The following is a 22,734-nucleotide window of genomic DNA, read 5'->3' as shown; positions in this document are numbered from 1 at the left end:
CCCACAGCTCGGCAGTCTGGGATGGGTTAGGCGTGCCTATGCAAATATTTGAGATTTTGCATTCCAGACATTCTTTCCACACTTCCCATACTTCACCACCAGATGTCAGGGTACAGCTCATCCTGACTCTGCTTACAGTAGTGTCTACACCACACTGGGTCGATGAGAGGAACCCTTATGCTTCTCATTCCAGTGACGTACTGGAATCGATGGGAGAGCGATCTGCGGTCAATTTAGTGGGTCTTCACTAGACCTACTAAATTGATCCCCAGTGGATCGATTGCCGCAGTGTCAATCCACGGTAAGTGTAGACAGTCTAATTACATGGGAGATATAAGAACTCCTAGTGATAAAGTTCTTTCAGAATTGGGTATATTCTGCTTTTCATGTTGGTGAGTTAAACATGAAAAACTCATTGCTAGCAGGATATACGCATAGACCACAGTGCAAATTGCAGGTCTAGATGTAGACTGCCACACAGACTGGGGTTGTTTGGATCTGGGATTTCAAAAGCAAACTGTGAGTTTTGGATCCATACCCAAATTCCCACAACATTCTTGGTGCTTGGATCCATGTTACTGATTCAGGTTTGTTTCTTCGAAGAGAAGATCCTGTATTCTTTGATGTGTTGTTCATACAGAATTTGGTACAGAGTATTTTTCTTCTAGTCCACTTGAAATCTTCAAGAAGGTAAGGAGTTGAGATTTATTCCTACTACAGTTTCATGCAGTGCATTGTCAGGTACATTCTGTATGAGAGAAACCAACCACGCTTGCACCAACAGTGTCAGTTTGATGGTAGGTCAGCTGCACATCCTTTGCTATTACTACTTCCTGGTTTGTTTGTTTTTTTCTCCTTCTTCCTAACCTCTCTATTTAGGCCTGACCTTGTTCCCATTTAAGTTAATTAAAACCCTCCTTGACTTCAATAGGATCTACGCCCCTAATTTGTTTTTCTGTCAGTTTCGATGTCAGTGTCCCTCAGGTAAGTCATTTACCCTTGAAAGTGGTGTTCTAATCCAGTGGCTCTCAAACTTTTGATACTGTAACTCCCTGAATCTCTATTCTTCCTAGCCAGGATATAACTGGGCCCTTCCCATTTAACAGTATAGGAGGTGCAGAATAGTGGTGGCCTCTGAAAGCTTTTCATGACCACCAGGTTGAGAATCCCTCTTCTAATCCAATGCAACATGCATTGTAATATACACGTCCCTATTTTTATACATAATATGCAAGTTAATGAGAGGTGAGAGCTCTAGGGAGTTTGCAGGATTGAATCTGTATATTTAAGTGACATTCTAATATGACTACATATGACTGTTGCAAGAAACCTCTTCTTGTGTTGGGTTATGTATTTGTATACCACTGCCTCGCATTTTGCTGTTACAGCTATTTCAATATTTGAATAAAAAATTAAATAGAAAAGAAACAGATTGAATTCGATACATGCTGAAAAATCATACCACCACAGGAGCCTGAACATAAATGTGTTACTAATCAGGAAAGTTCCTGGAAGTCAGTGTGTGTATCTGGGCAGTAAGCTTAAAAAATGATGGAGCCAGATGGGCTGATTCATATGCCAATATGTTGGCTTACCCAGCAAAACATATCTGAAGATCAAAGCAGCAAGTGGAATATGGAAACCCTATCTAAAATAATGAAGTGTACATTTTTACTCCTATTGTAAATTTGCAACACCTCGTATTCACTTTATCATCTTAAACCTTACTTTGAATGCTCCATTTTGGAATGACTCACGCACATTACTCAATGTATAAAATGTATAGTTCATATTTTAAATTAGTTACATTTATAAATTTTGTTGTCTGTCTATAGTAATGTCATGACTGTGGGATTCATCTACATGCCTTAAAAACTAATCAGGGCACTTTGTTGCCATGAATGATACCATTCAGACAGGCCTGCAGACTGAAGTTCTCTAATTATTAACAGAACTGATCCCAATCTAACAGTTGCAGTGCAAAGTTCCCCTATCCCATTCTGCAAAAGTACCTCCATCCTGCTCTGGCTTTAGGTGCAAGTAAAGAGTTCAGATTCCATGGCCCATTGTAAGCTAATTCTTCGATCATTTTAGATTGCCAGCTAGGGTACCAATTGTTTTGATGAGGACATCTGTCCTTTGGTACCTGGGCTCATGAACATGCACAGAAGTTTCCATTGTGTGGCACCAGCTAAAAAGTGATCTCAGCTTTCTGGAAGATCCTTGTATTATCAGCATAATCTAACTTGGGTAATAAAGCAAATGGTTCACAGAGCTGTAAAGGAAGAATAATCTCTATGTATGAAAGATACAGATCCTGGATTTACCAGCAAAATTAAGACTAAGCTTCAAAGGACAACAAACATGAAAAGATTATGGAAAGGCTTGCCATGAACCTATGGCAGCAGCTGGGAGGCACTGGAGAAAATTAGATGATATATCGCATATAATATGTGCATTTGACAATGGGTAAAATTCACCTTGGCAAAGGGAGAGTCGGGGGTAGAAACTACACCTTTTGGTGCCAGCAGGGACCATGGTGCTTTGGCTGAGGGAGATCTTAATTCCAAGAGGATATTATTGCCAACTTCCCTCAGAGGGATCCCCCTCAACAGCCTCTCCCCCTGGGAGAGGCTGCCTTCTTGTCAGTCATGAATACTATTACTGAAGATAAGGCATCCAAATATGAAATCTACAGCCAAGGCAGGAGGCAGAATGCAAAAGAATTACTGAAACCACAGGAGCCATCAACCTTGGTCCAAGGTTGGTGCAGATCTATTTCAATTAAAAGTAAAAAGATTACTCATTGGTGGATGACTATTCACATTTTTAAAATGAACTGGTGCCCAACACATCAATTAGCAATGTGATAACTCACTGTATAATGAGTTAAGAAGAGATAATGGCCCACAATTCACAAGTGGCTCTTTCTGGCAATTTTTGATCTACCAGTTCGAGTACACCACGTCAAACACTTGCTATGATAGCAAAGGTCAATACAAACAGCTACACTTGATTTGATAAAAGAGCCCTGGTTGTTTCAAGAGATCCATACTTAGCATTGCTAGAATATTGCAACACACTTTCTCAGGCCTTTATTGAGATCACCAGTTTATAGAAAAAGTCTTAGAGCCAGATAACGCTGAAGTATTTAGTATTCATTATGGTAGCACCAAGGGGCCAAGGCCCATCGTGCTAGGCACTATGCAAACATAACAAAGACACTGTCTGCCCCCTAAAAGAGCTGTGCACCAGGATACTAGAAGCAGGGAAATACCAAAAGAATGCCAAACCATTACCTTCATTTGCAAGTGAGAGATGTTCTGTTCCAAACAAAAAGTGGCTGGCAACCTGCTAATGTAACAGTCCACACCAAGAATATGCCTAATAAACATGGCAGCGGGTCATTCCAAGAGAGGAACATGATGTCTAAAGGCAGCTAAGGAGAAGGACGACTGTCTTTCCATCTCTTGAGGACCTCCAGAAGGCTAAAGACTGTGCATTCATGCTGACAATGAAAAGCACCAGAAACAAGAGAAACAGGCATCAAGTGTCAGATGCACCTCTGTGGGCGAGGAGGCCACTGAAGAAAGAACTGCCTTGAGAACGCTAAGTGGCCATGTGAGCAGAAACCCATTGAGGTTTAGAAATGATAATTATTGACTGAGGTCCAGTAAGAGGCAGAATAATTCCCTCATCTGCCAAGGGCTTCAGGTTGCCTGCCCTGACCTTAGTCCTACACATCTGATTTATACTTTTGTTTTGTATTCATCTGTGATTGGGTTTTTTTGGTGGATAATTCTCTACTTGCATTTGGTTAATAAAAAAAAAAGGAGTAATCACTGGAGTTTCCCATCATTGTAAGAAATAACGTTACTACACCCTGCTGCACCAGCTAACAATCAGAGTGCTTTCTCCAAGCAAGGTTTTCTCCCCAAGGCTGGATCCTTGAGATTTAGGAGGCACATGTTGCAGGAAAGCAATCAAAAAAATCTGTGTGTGCTTCAACCCTGACCCTAACAACTGCCCATGGAGTCCTGCCTCCCTAGAGGCTCCTTGCCCTCTGACTACCAGGTGGCTGCTGTTCATTTCCTGACTTACTCCTGAGTGCCCGCAGTCCTGCTGTCATTACTCCACCCTTGTGGACATGGGGAAGTTCTATGTCAGGCCTTCAACTTTCTGCTTGCGGGTATTCATTCAGGTAAGGCCTATTGCATGTCCTCATTTGTGAGGACCTAAAATCTAGTACACTATGGATTGTAATCTCACAAGTTGAGGGTTGAAAGCCTTATTGCTTGGGATACAAATGTAGCCAGGACAGAGTACTGGAAAACTTCCTGGAGGGAGCAGCCCTGTATTGCTGAGCAGGAGAGATTAGGAGATAGATTTAGCCAAATTAATCAGCTGAGCTTGTGTGACAGCTGCAATCTTGACTGATGCAAAGGATTGAGCCAGAGACCTCCAGAACTAAAACCATGAGCTGCTGTTGGAGCCATGCTCCCTAGCTGAGAGCTGTAACAGACTCTTATCCTCTGGGCACCATGGGTGGCAGGTGAACCCTCCTTATGGGGAGGCTAGCCCCCAGACACCACTTCTTCTGCCCAAGCACACACCCTCGCCCGCTGGAGCCCCAAGCCCCCACAGCCAGAGGAGCCCTGAACCCCCTTCCCTGCAGCTGGAGGAGACCCAGCCGACCCACCCCAGCCATGCTGGCTAGTTGACTAGAGCTCCCCAGCCACCCTGGGCCCCTGGCCTGACCCCACCCCAGCTGCCATGGGCCACCAGCCCAAGTCACCACCGGACCAAGACCCGAGCTGAGTTGAGCCCTGCTGGCTTCGGGGGAGTGGAGGAGTGAGGGCAGGGCCTCGGAACAGAGCATAGGCATGGCCACAGGCCTGGGATAGGGGAAGCTTAGCCTACCCTGGCCTTTGATACCAACTGCCCATGTTGGGCACAGAGGGCAACCATAACACACTGGTGAGTGTGTTATGGTTGCCCTCTGTGCCCAACACACAGAGGGCAACGTGTTACACACAGTGTGTTACACTGTGCCCAACACACTGGTCAGTGTGTTATCCTTGCATTGTGGCAGGTACTTCAAATATTCTCCTAGCCCTGATGAGTAGCAGACTGACGCCCATGTTCAGAGCCGTCCTCTCATGTACCGCCCTCTGCTCGCACGTTTCCATAGTGGAACAGTTCTTTTCTCAGACAACAAAACTCTCTCCAGACAGAGCCAAATAAACACCCTTTCTACATTGCTGCATAAATAGCCTTTTATAGCTGGAAAAGAGGGGTACCATTAAGAGACATGCTTAGGGGAAAAAGCCAGTCAAAACCACCAGCCTTTAGGCCGTGTCAGGAATGCTGTAACAGTCTCATGAGAGATTCTGCGTAACCTCATTCGTTCAGTGGCTCTTAACAATGAACGTCTAATAAATGTACAGTCTGCAAGAATTTACTATACAGTAACTAATCAGATTTATACAGTCATAAACTTCAACAGCTCTGCTTTTGTGATTTACAGCCATCCTTAATTACAAGCTATACTAGGATATGAGAGGTAGGACTCCAATTATACAGTGATGTTGTACAATTGCACATTGGTCATAGCGTTTTGGAACAACTACTTAGTAGTGCTGCAGAATCTGTAAGTGACCACTTAAAAAAATAAATCTTAGCTCCATGGTCATGCTGAGCATTACAAAGAAATCCCAGAAGAAACCACCATAGGAAATACTAGGGCTTATTATAACATAGAACAAGTCTCCCTCCTATTATAAAAGGAGTGTATACTGGGCTTTTCTGCATGAAAGCTTTTCATCAGTTTCCTAGTTGTGGAAGTTCCCTGCTTGCTACAGCCCAGAATAATAGAGTATATTCAAGAGCAAATTATGATTCTGCAAACGTTCATTACCTGGGCATCGTGGGCAGCACAGCTGTGGCACATGCACTGGGGTAGGGCAGTGTAGGCTTGGACATCTTATTCTGCTGCATAATACGTTCCCATTCTGGGGAAGGAATGCAACAATTAAATGCATGGATTGGGTATTGTGCCCTCTATTCTGCATCTAGGTATTGTGCTGAAGACTGTTGTTATGGGCCAGATTCTGATCTCTGTTACACCAGTGTAAGACTGGGGTAACTCCACTGATTCCAGATTTACACTGCAGTAACTGAAATTAGAATGTGGAATAAATCCACAAAATAGCATAAATGCTTTCAAATCAAAGGGAGCATCTAGAAATGGGATTGCAACAATTTTCACTTGGGTATTCAAGTGTCTTTTGAGACAAATTATACTTAGAAACTGCTTTTCCAAGGCTAAGAAATATATGATGGATGATAGGTCTCTGAGGCACCCCCTGTTGAGGATTCATGTGAGATCACAAGAGATCATAAGAGTCTGTAATTTTTAATTCTTCTAAACCTGCAGAGAGTCCTCTGTTCTCATTGTACTGATTCCCCAATAGGCAAAGGAAACCAGTTGGTAAATAGTTATTTTTCTAAGAAATATGAGCAGGATTTGGGAATAGGATTCATTATTCATAATTCATGTAATATTCTGTTTGACCATATCTAGGTTTGATTTATAATTAAAGCACAGGGAATATTCAGTCTCCAATATATATAAACCATTCATGTTACACCAGAAAAGACTAGACATGTTACACCAGAAAAGACTATTTCAGATTTCCACTTCGCAGCCCTAATTCATACCCTTAAGTTAGCTATGAAAGCTGTTAATGTTTGTAAATAAGAAAGACACTTCAACATGAACATTGATGCTGTGCTACGTTTGTGAATGATTGTAGTTTCTGATGTAGCATGAAATAAATCCATTTCAACTTCACATGGGCCATCAGAATACTATGAGTCTGGCCCAGCCAATCAGTTTCCATTTGATTGGGCTCCAACATGCATTAGAATGTCTTGATATGGTCCCGTCACTATACACAAGCAATCCTTATCGTTGTCATAAAGTGCAATTCCACTCTGAAAAATGACTCTGAAACGTTCTGTCTCAAGATTATAGATTGGATGCGCTGGAGTTGCAAAAACCGGGCCAGTCTTTTTGTTGTAAACTCTTTGGGGCACAGCGACTGTCATTTACTACAGGTCTGCTTGATGGGACCCCAGACCGATTGGTTCATAGGCATTGCGACAGTATAAATGTTAAATTCTCTGCTAATGTAAATGGGCCTGCCTCCATTGGTTTCAATGGAGTTTTGCCTATTTACATCAACAAAAAATTGACCCAAAATAGGGTTTTGAATTACTAGCCATGCAAACGCAACCTGAGTTCTGAAAACCAAGCTACATTCTTTCCTTCTTGTGCATCATTAACATAATATGTCCTGCAGGCCAAGTGCTATCCTCAGAGACACCATTGCCTTCAGTGGGTTTACACTGTTGTAACTGATTAGAACTTAGTAAGCAATTCTGACTATGATAAACAAGGAAGAATAGAATTCAGCTCCCTTTGTCTTAGCTGTGTCTGCATTGCTTAAAAAGTAGTAAACTTTTTTAGTCACTGATGGCTGCAGTTCTGACGCTGAACACACACAAGGAGCAGCTCTATTGAGTAAGAAGGTGCCCTGTTTATAGAGTTAGTTTTCAGAGTAAAATAATGATCTGGAAGTTTATAAACACTTTGCTTAGCTGAAGCTAACAGTCTTTGTGCAATTCTAACTCTACCTGTCCCTGCCTTGTGGAAGATAATGAGTTCTCTTTAGGTACTTGCTTTACTTTGAACCTGGAAGCTTTTGCTTTTAAACAGGAACATGCAATCACTGTAACACGTGAAATACCAATTACTACTAATTTACTGCTGTAATTTCCCCCTTAAAATAAGAGCCTTCTCACTATAGGTCAACATTCAAGTGGCATTTCTTGGAGCTAAATCTTTGTCCAAGCATGAAGCTGGAGTAAATGGATGAGCACCGGGGAATGTCCACAGGAAATCCTCCCATCCAGGCTGCAGAGTGGCCATGCTTACACTCCATAGCTACTTTTGCACCCCTGCAAAGAGGGGGAGGAGGGAATTGGCTGCTGGATCCAGGTAGTCCCAGATCCACTGAGGTGCTGGGAGCCACTTCTGGGCTCTGCTTGGTGGTGCACCTACCCTCTATTAAGCCATGTCAGAAATTTGTAACAGCCTCATGAAAGATCCTGCATAGCCTCCTTCATACAGTGGACATGGTCTTCTATTCTACTTCCACCCCTCCTAGATCCCTTTGCACCAGTTCTCTTGTCATTCAGCCCATGTGTGTTTGTGGAAACAGGATTTTCCCTTCATGAATCTTATGATGAATGGGTTTGCATGGAACATGGCAGTTCTCCTTTAACTTTAATACCTATGAGGCCTTCCTCATATGCTAAATTTTCCCCAATCCCTACAATAGGGCATCATCCTTCAAGCAGTTTAATTAGCATTTTACCATTGATTCAGAAGGACTTTTAAACATTCATGGAGGGTCAGCAAAAGTGAATGGAAAATCCTCATAACTTTAAAACTCTGGAGCGTCACATGATTAGTGATTCAAATCCCTAAACCATGGTGGGTTTTCTGTATAGTCCTTTTAAAGCACTCAGGGAGAAATTCTGCCCTCCGATATGCCCTCTCCCTGCCCAGCTATCATGTTGCCATGGAGTCTATCACTATGGTATCTAAACATCCATCACCAATTGAAGGGAGCCTGATCATGTCCTCAAACCCTATAACTTTAAAAAAGAGACTTTCCCCCCTTTACGGTTTGTTTCTGAGCAGCAGAAGGAAAACATATGCCAAGCCAAGCTTGTGTGCTACTGTTTGTATGTGCGCATGAAAGTGAAGTAGCAGATTCTTTAGGATAAGTGCTGCACAAGGCCCAGTGTTTTATATTTGCAGGGGGATAAATGGTCCAAAAGAATTTATTGAGCATTAAAGATAGCAGACCAAACACATCTGGAATGTCACGTGGTAGTGATTCAAATCCCTGAACCATGGTGGGTTTTGTGTTTAAATTGACTATAAGGCACTTTAAGGGACAAATTCTGCCCTCTGATATACCCCCCGCCCCGACCCCAGCTATCTGTCATGTTGCTACAGGATCTATCACTGTGGTATCTAAACATCAATCACCAACTGAAGGGAGCCTAATCATGCCCAGAAAGGCTCATCCTTTCATGTCAAAGCCAACTCTCCCTATTCGCTAACCCCTTCTTTTCTCTTCCTTCATTCTCCCTGCCTTTTCCTGGATTTTTATAAGTTGTGGCATCCCAGCCTAGTTCCCCCAATGCTCCGAGGGAAGAGATTTCTTTACTGTGGGATGGGAATGCCTTACTGGAGAGTTGGGTGTTGCATTTAGATCTCAACACAATCAAGCTTGGGCTCAGTCTAATCTTCCATCCAAAACAGTGAGGACCATATGTGGATGTAGAGTTGATATGAGTCATGGTTCAATGCAAAGAATATGCAAGGCTGATGCGTAGTTAAGGAGTCTCTTGCCTGTTCCATCACTGTAAAAGGCATGCATGATCTATGTATTTTTGCCAAAATTGCCCTTCTCTGTCGGGCAGCGAATCCCAGCTGTGGAATACCTTTTTTTTCTGCAGTTGCTGTGGAAGCCAATGGGAGATGGACACTATAGGAAAGCAGGATTGAGCCACATTGCCATGTAAATTCAGTGTAAAGACTTGTACTCAGTTAAGGACATACATGCAAGGAGTCACTAGAGCTAAACCTGAATTGACCTACCTCTGAGCAAAGACAGTTAACACAATAAACGAGTCCATAGGGTTCTAGGTAGGGATGCCATCTTTCTCCTACACGGTACTTCTTATCTTGAAACACACAGTATGTCTCTGAATCTGTTAAAATAATATGGAATAGAAAGAGCTATGAATTAATAATCCCTTTCAGTGCAGGAAAGCAGTGGTAGCTATGGTATCTCAGTTAGGACTCTATGTAAACCCCAGGTAGCTGAGTTTGTTTAAGGTGCAAAGAAATTTGTAAAGAATTCTACTTTTTCCTTTTCTTTGAGAACACAATTTAAAAATTAATGCCTCCATATTGGATACCAGTTTCTAGCCAGGAAACTCCCCTGGTTTCTGATGTGGTAGCTTTCAGAGTAAGTTGATTCATTAGCCTTTCACATCCTAGAGACTTGGGTTCAAATCCTATATCAGTCCCAAATGAAAGTGCTTAGTTTCCTCAGTCTAATTCATAGTAAATAAAATGTTCCCAATCTCAAAGGTATTGCAGCAGTTTCTGCTCAGGACAGCAGAAGTGTTGAAGGACAGAATGAGGAAATGTGCATTGTACTTATATGGCATGTTCTATAGTTTAAGAACCAGATCAAACAGGAGCATGGCATGTTATTTGATACAGTGTGTTGATCTTATCTATGCAGCAGTGTGCAAGATATTTTAGGGGCCTATTTTTCAGCAAAGGCCTTTAATTTCACAAGTAAAGTTTTCCACTTGCAACTAACAGCACACACAACTGGTATCATTTAGCCATCTACTTATGTGATGCTGCTTTGGCAAATGTTAATGTTAAGCCTCATGATAAATTATCACCCTTCTTACAAACACATCTTGAAACAACACACAAATACTTGGCTCCCAAATATTAGAATGAGAGTGGAATGTCCTTAGCATTCAGTCTGCTAAAAGCAGGTAGCAAGATGCAGGGATTACTGGTAGCATGTGTAAAGTGATCTGCTTTCACTTCAGACAGCTGCATGGTGAATGACGCTTAGTGTCTGAAAAAGTAATGAGCTGAAGTTGCAACTGGAAGTTGCTGAATTTTCCTGTGCAGCCTCTGCTCTGGACAAGGATAATTTGCACAGTTCTTTTTTCTGAATAAGCTCAGGAGAGCAGAAAATGCCTTCTTTGGAGCAATTCAATTTATTTTTTTGCTGCATCCACTTGCTTAGGACAAGAAGCTGGGTTTGAAAGATTTGACACTCTGTCTGTGACTACTCCTTGAAGTGCAAACACTGAGCTTAGACACAGGCCAAAAGAGCTGAACATGCAGGTAGCGAAAGGCACTAGGTGTCTCCTAGCAAGACCATAGTCTTCCTATAGATACTGGAGTGTGTTGTTAGTTACTCCTTCCTATCACTCCTCTTTATGAAATGTGTTAACATCTCCCATGGATCATTGGGTTTCTAGAAATATTTCCTTTGTCTTGTTTGTGTTCCTTTCAATATACTGCACCAAGTTTTTGACAGTGCCTGGATCCTTAATTTTCGCAAAGACTATTTCATCTCTAATCCAGTTCATATGAGGTTTTTTGGAACACAACAGGTCTGCCTTGGAGGAGGTTTACACTAGCTGAAAACCTCAGCACAATAGACTTATGGATGGGACAAAATCCAGATAATCTGTCAGACGTTTATAGAGGTCACTAAAATGCAATTAAGGACACTCTGTATGCAGGACATCTGAAGTAAAACAGATTTGGCAGCTTGATGTGTTATGTTCTTTATGATGTGATGAAAACTATATGGTTTTAGGGAAATAGGCCACAATTTATTTTGATTTGATTTTACTAAATGAAAACAAGCAGACACATTTTTTCTGCACTAGGCTTATTTTAATGCAAAACCGTCATTAAAGTTCTGTTACATATAAAATTTTTATTTGACACACACAATTGATAGACAACAGGAAACCCCACATTTAGTTTAATGTGATAGATGCATTTTTCTTTTGAAGTTTACTTACGTTTTATTTGTTCCGATTTACCTCCATCTATGAAAAGGAGCCAGAGCACACAGGAAAAGATAAATCGAAAGTCCTCCAATCTCCATTTTTTCCTCATCTTTGCCAACAAAAAGGAAAGAAAAATCCTTCAAAGGGCAGAATGTTGAGTTGCTGGGAAGAAAATGTGAAAAGACTTAAGACTGAAATCCTCTGGGACTACTTAAAATGAAGGTCTCCAATATGATTTCAACCAACATGTAAAAATCGAAAGCTGCCAGAAAACAAGACAAGACAAAACAACAGCAAAAAAAAGTCTGTACAGAGCTTTGTTTAGTGGAAACATTTTAGACTTGAGATTAAATTGCTTCATTTTTGGAAAACGGACCACATTCCCTTTCATAAAAGCTGAAAAGTGGGTATTACATCTTATGAAGTCCTTCTCTGATTGCAAAGCAAAGAACTTGCAAAGTCTAAATTCTTAAAACTCTCTTTTACAAGAGAAATAGTTTGTTTAGAAGCTTTTCCATGAACAGAATCAGATCTTTTGTATGTAAAGAAGGAAGTATGAATGTTAGTTGTAATGCGTTAGCTTTGCCATGGTAAGAGTAATCTGAACCTTGAATATATGTTAACCCTTTAATGTGCATTCCCATTTATTTCAGTAGATTCAGGATTTCACCCCTAATCAATTCATCCCCCATGTCCTCATATTTTGGGACTCCATAAAATTGATTGTTCAGGAGTTAACTCTTACCATTACCTTGAAACCTGTCTTAATAACCCCTGCATTCTGCAGTTTTATGCTGAAGGTACAATATGCAAATGACATGCCAATCTTTATTCATGCAGATCTTTAATATCAATACCCTGTTAGCATGGAGCATAGTCATCAAGTATGCCTTGCCCTGAAAGCTGCACTAATGGTGCCAGAGTGCCTTTTGTCTGACTTTTTCAAGACTGTCAGTCTCCTTAGAGTGAAGAGAGGAAACTGATCAAATTGTAATTAACGTGAGTCTTTTTTTAAAAAAATCCAATCTGGAACAATAAATGAATAAACGTGAACCACAATAAAGAAAATTATTGTCTCATTAAAAGGACAGTTGGGAATAATTTACAGTGTTATTCATGTGGGTTTTTTAAAACAGTCTCAGTATTGGTTTTCCTTATGAAAGTTTGAAAAGTAATTCACCACTGGCAATTTAAACAATTATATAAACTTTTAAAAATATGTTCAAGTCATTTGACCTCTTTAGATAAGTGATCTTCAGATGACTTATCAAAAATTGAACCCTGGACCCAGATTTCACAAGGTTTCAGTGACGCATTTTCAAAGCAGAAAGATTTACTATACATGTAAATTAAAAAATTAAGGACAATTTAGAGGAATGGAGAAGCACTGAGAAAAAACAACACAAGTTCACCTTAAAATACTGTTTTTCAAATCCTCATTGAAGAAACTAAACAAAATGCTTATACAAGCTACAGAGTAATCATTTTAAGTCATGTACTGATCAATACCACTTTTAAAACATCTTCCAGGTAGAACTATTCTTTCTGACTTGGGATTCTATAACAAGGGGCTGATAATTTGGATGATTTGATCTATTATGTATGTTTATCTCTCTTATTCTATAATTTCTTCCACTCTCGATCCTCAAAACAACACCAGAAGCATGACCGTCAACCCTCCCCATTCAAAACAGTACAACCATTCTGTCTACTCATCATTGACCTCTGTCTGGTACTGTATAGCCTCATCCTAAATAATTTAAAATGCATCTGAGAACATTCAAAAGCATAATGTAACTGTTAAAGGGTGCCCTTTACACAATAGCAAAATAGAATTTAAATTTCTTCTTGGAAACAAGAAATAAAATTTCATTTTAGAAACAAAACTTTGTCATCATTTTTTCCCTTAAGGTGTTCAGATCTCACGGGATGTTTTCTAAGATAAATACTTTTTAAAAACTTGTTTAAAATGGAAAAAATTGCAGTTTAGTCTCAGTATAACATGCCAGTACTCAGAGCAACAGTAGCATGCCTCAGATCATTAGAACGGGCAAAATGTGGGCATTTTAAATACTCTGACTTTTTTGAGGTGCTGTCTGGAGAAAAAATATTTGTAAATGGAGCACTGTTCTTCCTTTTGCAGTCTCGGGAGCACTCTGATTGTTAGCTAGACTGGAAAGAACTCAGAAACCCTTCCATTTCAAAATGTCATTTCTTTAAACCCCATCTTGCTTTAAAAAAGAAATGTTAAATAATACAATGAAAGAGGGGAATTAATAATGGAAATTAGATGGATTTTAATCTCTTTAACTTCAGACTAGTTGTTACAATAAACCCAAATACAGAAACTTTTAGCAATAAACATATTTCCTTTATTTTTGAGCAATAGCCTCAGTTGAAAATGTTCTGATCTACTTAACTGCAATTAAAATTAACCTTTTTATTATCTGTTATTGGCATTCCATAAGACTGAAATAAGGCAGAAAACAAAGACCTATTTTCATGTCTTTTGATTTCCAATAAATCCCATGTAATAGCTAAAAATGACAGGGCATGGGTCCACACTTTCTATTATTGAAACAAAGCAGGAATGTTCAAAGAAAATTCGAATATATTTTTAAAGATCGGTGACAGGATCAATGTTATTACATGCAACTAGACACCTAATATGTTCCGATAAACTTTCTCCTGGAAGTTTAATCTGATTAGTGAGCACAAGATGCAAATTGCAGTTAAAGAAATGTCAGTCCCCGATGGAATGGCTGTCTGTCCTTTTTGTAACATAAAAATGTACCACTTAGAAACACGCATTGTTGCTTTCTCATTGACAAAGTACAGCGGGGCGGTGGGCGGGGGGGCGGAATTTCTATAGGCACTGCATTAAGCTTGTTTTCTTACAATGGCAATCAATTTTAATAAAAGCTAGTTTGATGCAGCCCTGGCTACAGTGCTGGCTTGTAATGGTTAAAGCCCATAGTACTCCTATAGGCGGCTGGACATAGAGAACTCGGTACTGGTTTGCAGAGTTCTCAGCCCCCACCCAAAAGCAGGATGAAAGTTTAGTACAAGGACTAACTTTAGCGGGGTCGCCTGGGGCAGAGGGGAGACGTTTGCCGACTCCTCTAGCCGCTGAGCCCCATCCAGCCCTGCTCAGGGACACGGACAAGCCAGCCCTATGTGTCGGGGGGGGAAAGGGGAAAGCGAAGGGCATGTCATCTCCGGGAGACCTGGGAGCCAGTCCCCGGCCAAGTGGCGAGCGAGCATCAGCAACGGGGAGGCAGGTGGGGGGATGGCAAACAGGCCCTGTTAGGCGTGTCTGTCTATGCCACAGCTCCCTGCCCTCGCTCGGTCCAGCCTAGATACCCCCTTGGTCCCTGGCCGGCTACGGGCGGAGGGGAGAGACGGGAACAAACCTGCCGAGAAGGCAGAAGCCGGAGGGACGGTCAGTTTCAGCAGCAGCAGCAGCTGGAGACTCAAGTGGCTCCCCCTGGAAACAGGCGAGGGGCTTTGGTCGGGCTGGCAGGGGCAGAGAGGCAGGGATCTCACCCCCCGTGACTCAGTAACAGTCCCGGTGCCATCGGCCCCCCCTCCGGCAAAGCCCACTTGGGATTCAGCCTCTTCCTTCACTCCAGGAGCCTTGACGCTGGGGATTTCTGGGTCCTATAACCCCCGCCCCCCCAAATGAGCCGCGGCGGGGAGGTCAAGCCAGGAGCTGATGGAGAGTCCAGGGGAAGAGCTGCCCAGGGTCTGATGTTGCCCTGCCGAGGGGGGAGAGAGACGAGGGGCCTCTGCCACCTACTTTCCTCGTCTTGCAGCTGCTCTGCGAAGGGCCGAAAGCCGGGAGCCCGGTGAGCTGGACGTGGACCCAACGCCTCGGAGGATGCTCTTAAATGACCCCCGCAGAGCCGCCGGCAGCGGGACTGCTGCCTGCAGGAGCAGCAATGTAGCCAGAGCCTCGGAGATCCGCCTTCCCCTCCCACCCTCTCCTTTCTCTGCGCCCCCCTCGCTTCTGCCTGGCACACAAGTGGTGATTGACAAAAATTTGGGGTGGAGTTTGTTTGATTTGGGGTGGGGGGTGGGGGCGGCGCCGTCTAAGAGAGGCAGGAAAGTCAGTGCGTTAGGAAAACGAGCACTTTCCATGGCAGGGATGTTAGAGCCTCTCCCCTCCCTCCCTCTGTGCAAGGAAGCTTCAAAAGATCCTCTCTACTCAAGCAAACTTCACCCTGAGCTTAAAGGGGCCGCTCGCCCAGATCCTGGAACTAGTTGCCCCCCGCCCATTCACAAGCTTGCAGGGGAAGGTGAGCCACAGAACAGGATGGTTCAACTTTAAATGCTGGATACTTCATTTCAAGAAAAAGAAAAAAAGAAACATTCTACCTATCTTTAGGCAGCAACTGGCAATGGTCAAAGTTTAATAGAAACCTATTAAATGTCTATAGAAATTACTCTGTACGCTTAGATTTAATAGAGAATGAGATCCTGTCTACGGGGGTTGGGGGAGGGGGTTGTAATCATATAATATTCTATCACAGCACCAGACTTCACTAATACATTCTACAGGATGGTTTAAAAATGAAAAACCATAGCAAGGTTCCCATTTTCTAACAAATTGTATAGGGCTTCCCCATAAGGCAAAGCTTTCAGTTCTGCTCAGTTTTCTTAGAGATAGAAGTATAAACCAAGCTGGCTCTGTACCAGGCTTTCCACACACACAGAGCACAGATAGTTGCTGGACTGATTAAGTTATTGTTTGTTAGGCTTTGTCAGGCACCCTTTTCTGATACTCATGGCCTGGTCTGGTTTATTGTGTTAGAAGGTTTCAAGGTCATACTGAAAATCTGTTGGAACTAAATTAAACCCATGACTCATGACATTACATGGTTGGTCAAACATTCTTGTTCGTCTTGTTGTAGCCCCTTTAACTAATAAGAAGAGATCAGCAAACCCTTGACAAATGATCTGAGAGAAAGAGTGAGGTATGAGAAGACATCATGTAGGGAAACAAATTACAGCCTATTTCCCCTTAGTTTTGCATAAGGGTATTTGGGAGCTTAATACTGCTGAGAGGTCACAAGTCTCCTTGGACTTCAGTAAATCCCATAAAATTGAAAACTGAGTGCAACTTTTATTCCATCTATTGTAATACTAGACTAGATAAAACACTAGACATAGAGTTTATGGAACAATCCTGCATTAGCAGAGGGATGTATTAGATACCTCATGGCTGTTTTCCAGTTCAGTAAGTAACTAGGGCTGTATACTGATATGATTTTACAACTCTTAGCATAAACCCCTCATGCTCTGAAGCTAAACATTTAGAAAAGATTTTAGAGTGTGCAAACACATCCCTCCCGCCCTGCCCCCCCGTTACATCTCTTTCCATCTAGATTTTGGGTGTAAAATGTATTGACTTCACACACATATTCCTATAGGAATAAAATTGCAATGATTAAGAGGAAATCTTAGTAATGAAGGTGGAAGCCGCTGCTGCAGAATGACTGCCAGCACTTCTCTTGGATTGGGTGAATTACAGGCAGAGGAAGAAATGTGCTTGCAGAGAAAGACAAATGCCAGGATTCTATCAGGAACGTGATCCTAAATCTCATGGGTGGGCAGGGAATCCTACTAACTTAGGCCCTGATCCTGCAAAGACTTATTAATAGAACTACTCATGTTGGATAAACTTAAGCATGTGCATAAATCATTGAAAGATTGGCGCCTAAAGTTCTGAGATAAGGGTGTGCAACACCTAAGGGGTTTGGGCCTAGGAATATTTTGCCTGGTCTGGTAGCATGGCTCTGGCCTATAAGACAGGTTTAATGTGGTGGGTAAACAACTCCCCTGTACGTACTCAGGCCCCAATTTCTGAGCCAACCACCTATGACCTCTGAGAACTTAACTCAGAGCTTGATCCAAAGTCTCGTTAAATTAACTAAAATTTTCTATTGACTTCAGTGAGTATTGGACAGAGCCTTCCCAAGGGATACCCTAGCCTCTGTTTGCCAGAAGCTGGGAATGAGCAACAGGGGATGGATCACTTGATGATTACCTGTTCTGCTCATTCCCTCTGGGGCACCTGGCACTGGCCACTGACAGAAGACAGGATCTTAGGCTAGATGGACTCTTAGTCTGACCCAGTAGGGCCATTCTTATGTTCTTATACTATTGGCAAGTGGGGAGCCAGTCAGATGTGTGGCTACTTGCAGATCCTACTGCCTTCTCATTTCAGATGATGTGGCCTTAATCTCACAAGCTAAGCAGGAACAGACCTGGAGACCTCCAGGAAATGTAGCAGACACTGGCATAACAAAGTCCAATGGTTAGGCACTGAAGCCAGATACATTCAAGTGAAATAAAGAGTGAATTGTTAAGTGAGGATAATTAACATTGGAAAAGCCTAATGAGACATGGTGGATTCTCCATCACTTGGTCTTTAAATCAAGATTGGATTCCTTTCTGAGAGAGATGCTCTAGTTAAACCAGAGATTGTTGGCTTCGTTTTGATGCAGGAATAACAGACTGAAGTTTCATGGCATGTGTTATGCAGGAGGTCAGGCTAGATGGTCATCATGATTCCTTCTGTCCTTATTATCTGTGAAAAAAAAATCATAATGCTGTGGGAAGTGGTATTGGTGTCAGTTTTCCCTCTGAGTCAGAACTGAACCATTTCCCAGGAGCTATGCTGCTAGGGTACCATCTTTCAGATGAGATATTAAAGGTTTCCTGATCAGTGGTGGTGATTAAAGATCCCCGGGCATTTCTTTGGTGTCCTGGCTGGATTTCAGTAGAATATTGTTTAGCTTATCTTCCTAAATTCCCATGTTGCTACAGTTGGATAAGGAATTTTTTCCCATGCCTGGTCTCTACACTGTTCTGTTACCGAAGCTATTCTATTCTGAAGCTGTGTTCTGCCACAGAATTAGCTGCATTTTGATGCTGGATTAATTTACCTTTATATATAATATGTCTGTATGGTGGGATTTTCAAAAGTTCCTGAAGGAGTTTGACATCCAGCTCCCATTGACATCCAGCTCCCATTGACTTTCAGTGGGAGTTAGGTAACTTTTTGAAGAGGCCTGTCCATAATTTGTAATTTGAAAAAAAGGAACTCTATAGAAATTAATGTATAGTAAAAATAAAAATGTATTGCTGAGCTTTCTTTTGACTGTGTCTGCAATATCCTTTCCACTAGCTATTCTTATGGAAAAGTCCAATAGAATTTAATAGGCATGAAACTAATAGGATTCCTATAGGTATTACTCTATATGTCTATATAGTGTAATAGCCAGTGAGATTCTTTCAATAGGTTTTTGGAACTGTCTTGTAGAATTTTTTAGCAGAGATGGAATTCTTTATTCGGTTCTAGTGAATAGTTCAAAAAAGTCTATGCCAAAGTCAGTATTTTCTATTAAATTCCCATTGTGTCCTGTATTGTGCATTGCATCTGATATGGCCCTGTATTAGAGAGTCTGTGAACATTACATATCACATACCATATGGACTGCAATACTCAGATACAGTGCAAAGCAGAAAGACTCCTTTGCTCTGGGCCCACACAGTAGGGTGCAATTGCAGTTCCTGTATTCCCCAAAGCATAGGGATTTAGCACCCTTGGGGCACAGAACAACCCGAAGGAGAGAAGGCACTGGTCAGGTATTTGCCACCTTACACACTGTCAGCAGAATTGACTGGCTGAACATGCAAAGCAACATGCTCTGGAGTTTTGGGAGGAAGGATTTGTGCTTGAAACAAAATATCTCCCCATGCTTCCCCAGGGATGGGTCTTAAAGCTACAAAGATGCTTTAAAGTTTTAAAAAGCTCAGAGATTTAGCCTTATGACTCTCATTAAAAATAATAAAGACCTTGTATAGCTAAAAACCTGTGAAACTGACAATTAGCGAGCCCATCTCCTTGTGCTGTGGATCAGCTAAGATGCTTAGCAATACTCAGTTATGTCTAATGTGTCCGTTCTTGTGGTAATAAAAAGAGAACAAGAGAAGCATGCATATACTCAAATATATTGATACACATTTTTGGAGTTTTCTTAATACCAAATATTAACTCAGTCATTTAGATTTAGAGAGATGGTTAGCCTGTGGTCAGGTCTAGGAATCTGCAAAATTATACAAGTGTGAGAGGAAGCTTTTGAATTAGTAAACTCCTATGGGTGATTTTTTTTGAAGAAATATTTTTCATGCCTATAACTTGAACTGAGTGTTTTGAAAACTTATTAAATAGAAGATTATTCCCCAGATTTTATAATGCTATTTTTAGCCCTGAGTGAATTTTTATGGGTACAATCAACCCCTGACATTGGGATTCATAATGGAAACACGAGCTTAGTCGTCTGTCCAGCATTTTTTATGAGCACTATATGCTAAACAGAAAAAGTCTGAGGATGGAACATTATTTTGTGATTACAAAAGAAGATTGGAAATCTGGATTCTTTGCTGTGCTGTACGCTCACTGTGTCTTTGGGCACATCAATCAATGCACCACTCTCTGCCTTAGTTACCTGTGTGAAATCCTGGCCACTGGTTGTCGGGGTAAAACATCAAGAGGGCTAGGATTCCACCCCCGAACTTTATCATTGGTAATTAAAATATTTATCTAAACAGGGCTATTGTGAGGCTTAGCAAATTAACAATTGCAAAATGCTTTGAGATTCTTGGATGAGAGGCCCAAAGTGCTAAGTAATTTTAATAAACACAACATAAAACTTGAAGTCTCAGCTGAGCAGCTTTCCTGCCTTAAGGAAAAGGCATCAGTGTCTGAGATGTGAGAATGGCTGGAAATATTTTAATATCTCTAAAATGCAAATAGAATATATTCTGTGACAAGATCAGGCCAGATGGGTACAAAAGAGTGGTCCAAGGTAGATACATTAGCTCCAGGTTAAGCAGGTCCCTTTTCCCTGGGTAAGATAACAAGGATTATTCCAGAACACTCAGGAACTTTCTAGAACTAACTAAGGCAGGCAGGCTAATTAAGACACCTGTAGCCAATTGGGAAGTTACTAGAATTAATTAAAGCTAATCAGGACACCTGTTATAAAAAGGCTCTCACTCCAGTTAGTGAGGGGTGTGTAAGGAGCTGGGAGTGAGAGGATGTGCTGCTGGAGGACTGAGGAGTACAAGCGTTAACAAACATCAGGAGGAAGGTCCTGTGGTGAGGACAAAGAAGGTGTTGGGAGGAGGCCATGGGGAAGTAGCGGAGGGAATTGTAGCTGTCGTGTAGCTGTTAGCAGGAGGCACTCTAGACAGCTGCAGTCCACAGGGCCCTGGGCTGGAACCTGGGGTACAGGGTGGGCCCGGGTTCCTCCCAAAACCTCCCAACTCCTGATCCAACACAGGAAGATCTCTGAGGCTAGCAAAATCTGCCATTAAGCACAGGACCCACCAAGGTAGAGGAGGAACTTTATCACAATTCCTAAATTAAAAATAAAATTGTACAGATTGGCCTTTACTTAGCGATCGGTGAAACCCTCCAACAGTCATGAAAATATAAAGCAAATTGTGACAAGACAAAGAGTGCAGGAGAAATGTAAGGATAACTTGAAAAGTCACCACACTGCAAATGATGTTCTGCCAACCAGTCTTGCACATGAGACATATACAGGCCATTGGATGAGAAGGAGAGAGTGTGAGGAATGCCATCCTGGATATGCCTTGATGGCAAAGTGTTCATCTGCATCTGCCCTCTAATCTAATCTATTTATGACATTTATAAGGTGTCTATCACCATGGTATCCTGGACATAATTATGGGCCTAATCCTACAACCCTTTCTCACAAAAATAATCCCGTATGTTGTCAATGGGACAATTTGTATGAATCAAGATTTCTCATGTGAAACAAGAGCTGCATAAATTGTAGCCTTAGAGTCAAGTGAGCATCAGATCATACCTCGCAGTCCCTGGAAGGCAAAATGCTAATGAGGGCTTTTGCAGTGATATAGCCAAATTGAGGAAGGAATTTTAGCTAGCATTTCCAAAAGTGTCTGAGAGAGTTAGGTGTTCTGTTTACATAGAAATTATGGAACGATGAGGGTTGAACCTTGGGACAATTTTAGAATGTCTTGCTTTTTCCCCTCTCAAGTTCATGGCCTTTTCTGAAATTTATACCTGGTCTAATTCTGGACAGGATGTATCTTACTCTCCATACTGCATCTTGCTCTCTGACAGAAATCTTTGATCTCCAATTTATCTTCTTTAGTTGTTTATCCACTGAATTTACTTGTTTAGATACATTAATTTTTGTTGAAAGTTATTGGAAGTTAGGTGCCTAAATCTTAGGCCACTTGAAAATACTGGTCTGAATCTCCAGTGGATGTCATGTGATGAATGTTTGAATGAGTTAAAATGAACCTTTCCAAGTCACAGTATATGTTTCCCATATATATATATTTGTAATCAACTGATTTCATGTGGTGTATGGCTCTTGTACACAGAAAATGTATGCAAAACTGTTATACTATCTGTCTAACAGTGCCTGCATAACTAGATTATATTTTCAGAATGTACTGTTAAAAGTGGCACAAAATCTTCCTTCAAGGACCATTTAAATTCTGGAATGAGCTTTTAGACTGTTTCTTTTCAGTGCTGCTGTCATCTGACTCTGAAAATGGCAGGCTCATGTGAGCTCAATAAAAGTTCTTTCTTACGATTGAAATAATGGATTAGATACTCAGCTGGTGTAAATCAGTATTCGCTTCGATGGAACTACAGCACTGTTCAGCAGCTGATGATTTGGCCACGTATCTGAATAGCAATGTGGTGGGGCTCTGAGTGCCCCCTTGCACTGGTGCAGGATGTTGCCTCTATCTTCTGCTGTAGCACCTCCTGCCAGTGGTCTTCTGTGGCCCAGCCCTCTGGCTAAGTCACCTAAGTTCACATCCCTTCCGGGGTATTGTAAACAAGTTTGAACAAAACTGAATAGTTCTCCTCCCTTCATGGGCTACTGAAGTTTTTTCTTCTCTACTTACATACTGTATCTTATAGTTTCTCTAGCAGGAGCCTACAGTACCCCCCTG

The 22,734-nt window shown here is 41.6% G+C and overlaps 1 protein-coding gene across 2 annotated transcripts in view; it reads right to left on the bottom strand.

The window, feature by feature from the left end:
• The window catches only part of CHRDL1 (chordin like 1), a 55,224-nt gene extending 39,531 nt beyond the window's left edge, over positions 1-15,693 (bottom strand). The window contains exons 1-5 of one of the 2 annotated variants that reach the window (XM_032766975.2): positions 15,117-15,693; positions 12,599-12,662; positions 11,716-11,865; positions 9,740-9,852; positions 5,918-6,011 (exon numbers count right to left, since the gene is read on the bottom strand). In XM_032766975.2, the coding sequence (XP_032622866.1) occupies positions 5,918-6,011; positions 9,740-9,852; positions 11,716-11,812 (304 nt within the window). In that variant the 5' untranslated portion in view covers positions 11,813-11,865; positions 12,599-12,662; positions 15,117-15,693. The remainder of the gene's footprint in view (positions 1-5,917; positions 6,012-9,739; positions 9,853-11,715; positions 11,866-12,598; positions 12,663-15,116) is intronic. The other variant, XM_032766974.2, reaches the window with a different exon arrangement.
• Positions 15,694-22,734: the final 7,041 nt, after the last annotated feature.

The sequence above is a fragment of the Chelonoidis abingdonii genome, chromosome 8, assembly GCF_003597395.2.
Source record: "Chelonoidis abingdonii isolate Lonesome George chromosome 8, CheloAbing_2.0, whole genome shotgun sequence".
Lineage (NCBI taxonomy): Eukaryota > Metazoa > Chordata > Testudines > Testudinidae > Chelonoidis > Chelonoidis abingdonii.
The sequence above is the reverse complement of the archived record's forward strand: the minus strand, read 5'-3'. Positions and strand labels throughout refer to the sequence as shown.